At 35.1% G+C, this 10,146-nt stretch overlaps 1 protein-coding gene across 2 annotated transcripts in view; it reads right to left on the reverse strand.

Moving 5' to 3' along the window:
- Window positions 1–9,142, reverse strand: part of LOC127845614 (uncharacterized) — a 37,634-nt gene extending 28,492 nt beyond the window's left edge. The window contains exon 1 of one of the 2 annotated variants that reach the window (XM_052376630.1): window positions 8,122–9,142. In XM_052376630.1, coding sequence (XP_052232590.1) covers window positions 8,122–8,356 — 235 coding nt within the window. In that variant the 5' untranslated portion in view covers window positions 8,357–9,142. The remainder of the gene's footprint in view (window positions 1–8,121) is intronic. The other variant, XM_052376629.1, reaches the window with a different exon arrangement.
- Window positions 9,143–10,146: the final 1,004 nt, after the last annotated feature.

The following is a 10,146-nucleotide window of genomic DNA, read 5'->3' on the forward strand; positions in this document are numbered from 1 at the left end:
AACAATTACTCTAAAAACCGTTTAATATAAATGTCAGTATAAGGTGCTGTTTCGAATAAAATTTGAATAAAAACTCAGCGTCCGCTTTCACGCTGTTAGAATAAATTTGACGTTTTATAGATTGAAGACAGATCTGCCCTTTAGTCATTGAAAATTTAAAACTAGAAACAGAAATAATTAAACATTATATTAAATACGATTGCATTGTATGTAATTGTAATCGCCGGATACTTTCGTGTATTTCAAGCGTTCAACACAAACGTCTAGTCGTTGAATATATAGTGAGTTGCGCAAATGTTTCTACATTTCTGAATCAATTAGCACGAAACCACAGAAATGCATGTTATAAAGTTGATCTTTGAAGTTTCTGCGTTAGATTTTTATTATGTAGAATATACAAGATTGTAGGTTTGGTATGTTAGTAAGTAAGAATATAAAACCATTAGCTGTTATAGCTTTGAGCATTAAGTTTCTTATATTTAGGCAAAGTAGTTCAATAGTTCGACATCACGAACTCTATTTAATGCTTAACATTGTGGATGTGAACTTTCATTTGAAAGTATAGTATTTTTTTCTATCAAAATTCGGTCTTTCACAGCTGCCAAAAGTGTATCGAAATGCCTTGTTGTGCAAATGCCGGCAAGATTTTTTTGTATTGTTATTTTGTTTGCAATGTTTTTTTGAAGTAGGAATCCGGGAAATGTTCGACGCATAAGCATGATGTAACTTTGATTTGGCGTTATAAATTCAAGTACGAACCTAACTGTTCACGGTACGAGCTTTTTATTATATGTGTGCGTTTTGTATGCATGGCAATCTATTTGATGTTTGGGTATTTATTATCACACACAACAACATAATATCGGTATCAGATGACTCTTTAAAGGCAGGCAAACAAATGTACATGTAATACCTGGATATGTTATCCAATGTTGTCATTCGGAACTCAACCGTTTACTGCACAGTGTTTCAAAGATATTATCCGCGCTCTCGAAAAACTCTGCTCATGCATACACGAATAGTGTCGATAAGCTTGTGAAGTCCGTTGTATTGATGTTTTCGTTGAACGGAGGGCCCTTCTAAACAAAAATCCGGTGTTGCCCCAGACTAGACTGAGCGGATTGCACATGCTCATGTGGATCTACACTTTACACACATGCATTAAGCCCAATTTCCCTAGAAGGCAGTACATATTCGAGGCCGAAAATTCAGAAGCCAGAATAGGAATATTCCGAAACATGTAACAATTTGTACTTTGTATCATTCCACGGCGAACGAAGTGGATCATGAAACCATCGATGATACCATCAAAGAATATGCATACCGTTGTTTCCGTTACATTTTAATTGTTTTATTTGTATTTTGTGTTGTGGTAAAGCTGCGTGAAGCCTAACGTCTACATATCAAACAACATTTGTTACATAATCGATATGATATTTAGCGGGCAAAACGCCATGACAGGCATGATAACATATGTTTATCTTTATGGCGAAAATAACTTTAATCTATTGAGATATGTAATCACTTGATCACGAATCTGGGAAATAGCGTGCCATAACTAATCCTAGCAATCTCGGAAATTATCTGTAAAAGGTGAATGATAATAGTTCCACTGATTAATTTCTTTGAACCTAGTATCAGATATTCGGAGATGTACATCTTAATGATTTCATTAAGTAAATTGAAGTAAGATTGACTTAATAACGCGTTAATACTTATTGTATTCAGTGAAATTAGATTTGTGTTGAAATAATTTTAATGGCCATTACCTGAGCGGAAAAAGCGTTGATTGAACATTAAAGATGGATTTCGATTACCTATTTAAAGAACCTGAATACAAATAAGGCTTTATATAATGATACCATTTAATAATAACGATCAGTTCTGGGGATATAAATATATTGGAATGTACAACACATGTCAACGTATTACGATGTAGTTCGTGTTCTTGAACGATCTAATGCTTTGATTGAGATGTTATAAGTGTCGCTGTACTCGTATTGACAGTGCAAGGTGCGCGTTTTCGATGTTGAGTACACACTGATCACAATCACAGCTAAAGTGCAAAATAAAATAACAAACATACGTATTCTAGAAGCACATATAAACTGCTCAATAAGTATCGAACATGTTTTTGTAACATATCAACCAAATTACACTTTTTATCAATAAACAACTTGATCACTTTACATGGTAAACATGCAACAGTTACTGCAGATTTGGTTTATTGGCGACAACTCCCAAACTGATCGAAAACCAGCGATCCGAAGTAACCTTAGTTGTTACAAACATTCTAAACAGACTTGTACAAATGCCTCTTTAGAACTTATCAAGAGGAACTTTCAGAGCAAGCAATCACGCATATCCGTATTGAGTTCAATGTTAAACATGGTGTGTTGATTGGAACAACCAATGGCTGTATACTAGATTTCTTGAATATGAACATTTATCTTTATCAATGCGGATAAACTCTAGCAAACTAATAAATACAAGCTCGCCATATCGTATGGTGTCCGCTCAGCGACGGGGAGGTCACGAGTTCCTCGTGTTATTTCCCCCAATTACATAATTACTGGTTCTTCACAGAAGACAGACTCTAGAGCGCCTCGATTAAGCTTAGTCTTTCGATTCAATTGAGCTTAAATACGAACGTTGAAACAAATTACATATTTGCACTGAATGCTTTATGATCAATGTATAAATACCACAATAACGTTCTAGTGAATGCATCTGACCAATATACTTCGTCTGTGATGTTCTCTTTACATATTTGTCACCGACGATGGAATTGTAGTATTGTCTTCTAACACCAGTCGCGACATTACTTTACATATTTGCAACGTGTTTGTAATGTTGCATAATTGACAATTAGTCATAGTGTTTTACTGTGTAACTTGTGCATCCAAAAGTTTGCCAAGATATCTTGGAATGAAGAATCAGTTGACAGTAAATCACACATCGGTGGCGGTAACATCTGTTGCTGGCACTGGTTGTGCATTTTTTCATCAGGGTTCCACTTTTTGTCAAAGGGGTGGAGATGAAATACTGCACAGTATGTCACAGATTGTGAGGAGAATACGTAAGTGCTTTAAGATACAAAACGCATTCCAATTATCGTGTGAGCTAATTTTTTTCCGAACTGACGCAACTCGGTTAATCAACAATGTTGTTTGTGCAGTTGAATGTCCTTTCAAATCTAACACTTGAAGCATTTTTGTTATTAAATGCATATCCCCTTTAAGTGTGTAGATTATTAAAATAAAGTTACCCCGCTCTTACCCAATATCGCACAGCCAGCATGTGTAATAACGTACATTTGACTCAGACCTACATTTTCGGATTCATCATAACTGTATCTGCGCTATAACTTATGTAACAGAAAACAACACAGCGCGGGATTGTAAAGGCCCCAGTTATTGGTTAGAATACGTGGATATAGTTCTTGTAATAGTTGGCTTATGATAGAGATACGCAGATGTATTGAAGTATGGCTGCTAGAAAAAAAGCCTTTTAGAATTCCTGTTGTAAAAAATAACGTTCACATACTAGGACATAGTTTGGTAAAACGAAACAAATAACGATTTAAGAACTACTTTTTAAAGTATTTTCAACATGCCTATGTTTATTGAATACTTGTAGACATTCAACGCGTAGTAACGTTGTTGTTGTACACGAACGTTTGTAACACGATCACAAAAACTTAAACATTAAACCGATATTGTAATTTATCATACCACCGCATTGATATCTGATATAACGTTGATGATATATTTTTTGTATATCATGGTCAACAGGAAGTTCTTATATCAGTCAATGTTTGAAGTAACGTTGGATTTGCAATAAAGTCAACAATTTCTATCAACATGAATCAGGTTCAAAAAAACAAACAACTTGATACCAAGAACGTACAAATTGTATTCTATTTTAATGTCAAAAATCACACAAACGTTTATTTTTTTTTAAATCACCACAGTCCGACTAGTCACTACAGAAGTTAAATTATGTCATCAATGGGACAATAAATCTTAAATATCGATATAGTAATTGCACTCGCAAGTGTTGCACAGAAAGTCAAGATAAATGATTACTGTATGTTTATCCTCAACTATTTTAACAAACGATTTAACACGCGTATGACAATATTGACACCATCATTAAAATGTCAATGTCAATACACATCTCAAAAATGGCGTCTCCAAACTATTAGGTGAAGTGTGTTATTCGATAAATTTGTCGCTGCAGTCCATTCCTGATCTCCAATTCAAGACGTTTATAATAAAAGCGGATGTACTCTTCCCATTCGTAGTGCAAACAACTTTTTTTCTCTATACGATGTTTAAAATAAGCGATTATTCGTGTCTTCTCTTCGAACGTCGTTGCTACATGTATGTCAACGTGTAAAAGAAGGATCCGCAAAATCAGCGATTATCCGTACATTTTAAATTTAACAAAATGGATAGTTTTGCAGATTTTTAGGAAAATGTGGTATGATAAACAGAAAAACAGGTTACTGCCAGATCGTTTTGTAATATATCAGGCTCGGCACGAATAAAATAACGGCTGGGCAATCCTCGCCGTTATATTATTCTAAGCATCGCCTGATATTTTACAAAACGATGGGACAGTAACTTGTTATTCTCTATATATCGTTCAGTATGTGCACTATGATCTGGCTGTCACCAACAAAAATTTATATATTTAATGGAAAGAGATATACTGAACATAGCGTCCTGCATGTAATTCAACAATTACAAAACTGTCCATATTGCATGTAATGTAGCAAGTCAATTATGATTTATTTGCAATTCTATGAAAGTATTTTGCAAATGTTTTGTTTATGAAACCAATAAGTTTGCATAAAGAAGTTTATTCTAAAGAACTCTATTATGCTGTAATTTATATGTTCAGCGTACATTTAATCCGCGAGATATCACAGGAGATTGCGGAAAACAGCGAGATTGAAAACGATTGTAATCACTTGATATACACCAGATTCGGTATCGGCAATCGTTCTGTAGTCTGTCTGGATTTCAACGATGTTTAGATTTCACCTTTTATCTAGTGCATCTGGAAATTCCGTATGAGAATCGGCTCGCTTTCTTGACGCGTTACATTAACTAACGTGGCATCATAGAGAAAACAGATAGCGCCTATTTTATTGAATATTTGTAATCGTAAGAGCAAAACGACTTTAAGTTTAAATTTAAATGCGAACTGCTACAAACAAGTAGAACAATATGTCAAGATACGTGTAAACTTAGTTTACTTATTATACGATAACAAACAACGCTTTATTACATGAGGAACAACAAATGGGAGGAACGTGAACAACAGTTTGCCATTCTGTTTTCCATAAAAGCACCCATATATTCCGTAAATACCGACAACAGTCTTTCCGCTGATGAATGGGCCATTTTCAACACTGATAATTGGTTTTGTCTAATTATTGATAAAGGTGAACTATTACAGTCTAATAAGCGTAATAGCAAGCCTATCTGCGCGCAGATGGTGCGCGGTAAGTCAACCAGTTATCTACCTGTACCGACAATTACACGATCAGTTGAACTTCGGAACGAAGGCTTTACATTTGGAGAACTTAAGCTTTCGGGTCATTCAGTAAATAGGGATTGTTTATGGATGGGTCTTAAATTGCAAGACAGAAGTTATGAATTGATTACTTTTACTGTCATTCCGACGTTCATTTGGAACTTGATTTTTATGGGCAAGTGTATCCATTTGTTGAGTTGGTGTTTGCATAGATGCGTAAAAGACAACTGAGTATCGGAAAGTATTTATTTGCATAAAGCCACACAACTTATTTGGCATAGTAAATTTAAGTATAAATAATACACATATTATATCTATGACAATTAGAATTTATCTGGTGATTACAAGGTAGAAATACGTTTTTTGCGCTTTAAAACTTAAAAATAATCGCGTTTGTCGAAATGGACGTATACGTCTAGAAATCATACTTTTGATTTTAAAAGCGGTACCGTTTGAAAAATAATAAATTACTGGCTAACTAGGCTAAAGATATAATTTTATCTATGCCAATAAGAATATATCTGGTGGTTACATGGTCGAAATCCGTCTTTTTGCGCTTTAAAACTTTGAACTAATCGCGTTTGTCGAAATGGACGTATATGTCTAGAAATCCTACAGTCGGTTTAAAAAAAAAAAACTTGCTAACTAGGCTATAGATTTAATGACAATTTTGCACATTTTGAAATTGCATCTGTATGTATTGATTAACATGTATTTCATTTCAATGTGTGTGGCTTTAAGTCACACAACATGTGAAGAATGTGCAAGTTTCAAGTAATGCGATTGTATTGCATACAACCGGATTATTGAAAATCAGTAGTCATATGATAAGACTTAAAGGCTGGAATGCATTAAGTACATGTACTAAGTTCAAACATATTATATAACCGAACATTTTATATGAACCGTGTTAAAGAATCAAATAGGCGTTACATGATTTGCTCCTTTAATGCAGCATAACAAACAAGGCATTATTTTCGGAGAAAAAAAAAGAAAATTTCAAAAAACAGGAACACAAGTTTGCCATAATATTTCCCCTTAAAACCCATATATTATCGTAGACACCAACAACAATATTCCCGTTCATGAATGGGCCAATTTCACCACAGCAGCGGGCAATGTTGATTTTATGAGCTCAAACATTTGCTCCCGGTGAAATATCGCCGTCTAATTAGCGCAATAACAGGCCTCACTTCCTTGCAAAAGGTGTGTGTAAGTTCAGGTAATCGCCTCGTTCCGCACATTACAAGATCGGTTTCACATTATCCGTTTGGAACGGGAGCTATTAATTAGGGAAATTAAGTTGTTATGTGCTTAATGTTGATGGTATGTTCATTCAATTTTCTGTAAAATCATTTGAACCGTGCTCTGTGAAAAGGGGGTTTCATGCATGTGCTAAAAGTGTCGTCACATATAAGCCAGTGCAGTCCGCACGGGCTAATTAGGGATGACATTTTCCGCTTTTTTTCGTTTCAATAAAGCGTCTTCTTAGCCAAATTTAAGTTTAAACGGAAAGTGTCGACCAAGATTAGCCTGTGCGGATTGCACAGGCTAATCTTGGACGACACTTTTCGCACATGCATTAAACCCGATTTTCACAGAGCGCGGCTCATTTATTTTCGTCGGCATTACATTGCGTGGATTTTCAAAATATGCCCTTTTCGTGGACTCGTACGTGTGTTGATTTCTTATTTATGAAACAAGCGAAATGTTCGTCGAATACATTTGTTTTGTTTTTGTTCTAAATACTTTGAACGGTTAATATAAGAAATCAACGACAATTTATTACCCGAGAATACTGATGATTTAACAGTATACAGAGCGATCAGGACTGCTCAAGGATTCAACGAAAGCAGTGAGGAACTATTGTGATGTTTGATTATGACAATGCTTTTCGAAGGCAGATTTAATTAAGTATTTAAATTACACAATTACATCGTGTACAACAAGAGAATAATACGTAGCAATAATACAGGAACTGTGTGGTTTTAAGCGAATAATGTGAACTTAAACTTAATTGATTATTTGCACAGTCGAGACGAGATAGTTTTGCTAAAGATATCAACTTAAAAAAATGCTTACACATTCAATGTCTTTATAAAATAAAACAAAACTTATTTGTTAAAAAACACATTCGGCCTAACTCGGCACATTCTTATCCAACACGTTTTTTCATTAACTTACTATACTGACTATAGCTTTTACGATTCTATTATTGTCCCGTCATTTTTAATACAAAAAGATACAGCTAAATCAAAATAAAAAGCATCGATTATACTACCATTCTTTTGAATCAATCGAAATTCGGTTAAATTTAAATCGACTTTGGTTTAGTTTGCATAGGTATACGTTCAAAGTGCACTCTTAGAGAAAAAATAAGAAACTAATAAAATAATATAGGTTTACAAAACAAAAATATTTTGTACATAATTATACGTATCTAGTGCGCACATCAGTAATGCATCAACATTCTCACAAAAAAAGCCCGTCCTTAAGCGTTATATGGAACGAATTGCGAGCGCCCGAAAAAAATAATCTTATAAGGTAAGAAGGGCTATGAAAGGATTGACTTACCTAAATCAAACACAATAACTTTGGGCTTCGGTTGATCTCTCAGCACTTCCTCTAGCTCTTCGAGTTCCGATTCCGGCGACATCGATCGTGAACGCTCCTCTGACGTCACGGAGCGGTTTTCAGACGTCGACAACGTATCGCCGCAGTCCGAGCTCTCGCGTTCGTAGAGATCCGGAAGTACGTCCCTCTCCTCCTCCTCAATCATCTCGCGTTCGTCGTCCGAACCGGAAGCCATTTGTATGTCAATCCTTTAAGCTAAATGCTATAATATCCTTCTAGCTGTAAGCCAGACAATCACGGAAGTGATTTCTAATTTTTAGTTTCAATAACGTATTTTTCTTCTGATATTGTGAACTTAATATTTCAGTAATATTGTTCGAAATGTCGAATTCCTCCTTTTATAATGCCTTTCACAGCCTTCATTATGTGTTGTGGCTTCTTTACTTCTCCTCTAATTGCACTTACAGTTATGTTCTCAGGTATGTTTTCGAAACGTTCTTGATTTGTTGTACTCCGCTTTTCTCCAACGCAGTAATAGATTTGTTTTGTTACACGCTAGTCGCGAAGAAAAAGAAAATCGTGAATGAACAGGCGCGAGAATCTGGGTGAAATTCTCTCCGTTTGTAGCGTCTGAATTTTAGCCTCAGGAATTCTCGAAATAATTTCCACCAATAACGTTCGCTGCGTCGTTTTACAGGTATTAAAGTTTATGAATAGGCGATCCTGAAACGATTTTACTCCTGCCGCACAGGTATTTACCGTGTACAAACCAGACATTCGGCTGTAAAACGCATCAGTAAAAAGATGCCACACTGTTGCATGTGATTTTACGGTTTACTTGCAACAAATTTCAGCATCCGTTTTTGTGTGAAATGGCTTTAGTTTCCGTTAATGTTTTCAGCTTTTGTTTTTTGGGATGCGTTTTCCAAATAAATGTTCATAACAGTTTTGATACCGACTTATATAACTGGCGCATTGTTATATTGTTCACAACCAATTCTTCATAAGAAGCTGGCTAAAATGTAATCAAGAACACTTAATTATTGGAAGTTACATAACTCGATCAAAATAGGCCGTAAACACGTGAACATTATTGCATAGATTGGCTAGTCTGTATACGGATTTTAATTCGTTGTTTACTTGCATTAGTAGTTGTTAAATAGTTGATTACCGTACAGCAAAGCACATGGCAAACCTGTGATCAATAATTCTATATAATCTTTATATATATATATTACACCATCTTCTTGATTCAGCAAATAATATATGCCGTTAGCATTGTTCAGTAATCGTCCTGTCACTGCTGCACATAAGACATCGACATTCTTTCGCTTTAACTTGTATTATCACAACACGATACAATATCCATAATGTGCAACATTTAACTACACTAAACATATCAATCGACTACCCGTATCTTCCCTTGTTCAAATGTATACCACTGCCGATGCTCTTGTCGATATATTTGAACCAACCGAAATTTATTTTCCTCTTCGCCTTTTACATTGACATTTATGCGAAATACTGGTTCTTCGCAAATACTGTTAAATCATTTATATTGGTGGGCATGACATTGCGTGCTGTTCACAGAAAAAAATGTTAGATATATTATTATTTTTAATCAATGTTTGCAATTCAATACATAATCAATTGTAATTCGGGTGCTTTCTAAGTTAAAAATACTGTAAAATCATTAATATTCGCTGGAATAAAATTTCGTGGTTTAACAAAGACATTTTTTTGTGATAACGCGAATTTGTTGATTTCTTACTTTGAAGAAAAGAAGAATTCGCGTCAGTCGTTGTCACGATGTGTTTGTGTTAAATCGCAGATCAGTTAGCCCAAGAAGTCAACGAAATCACGTGCGCAACGAATAATAATGACTTTACAGTACATGTAATAGAGTACACCGAAACCAGGTTATATTGACACTGCTGAAAAAGCTTCGATGGAGGATTTTCCAGCCGTGTGCACTCATGGCTGACAGAAGGCATCCGTGAGTCACCGAGCTAACACCGATGCTAC

Source organism: Dreissena polymorpha, chromosome 9 (assembly GCF_020536995.1).
Source record: "Dreissena polymorpha isolate Duluth1 chromosome 9, UMN_Dpol_1.0, whole genome shotgun sequence".
NCBI classification, from domain to species: Eukaryota; Metazoa; Mollusca; class Bivalvia; order Myida; family Dreissenidae; genus Dreissena; species Dreissena polymorpha.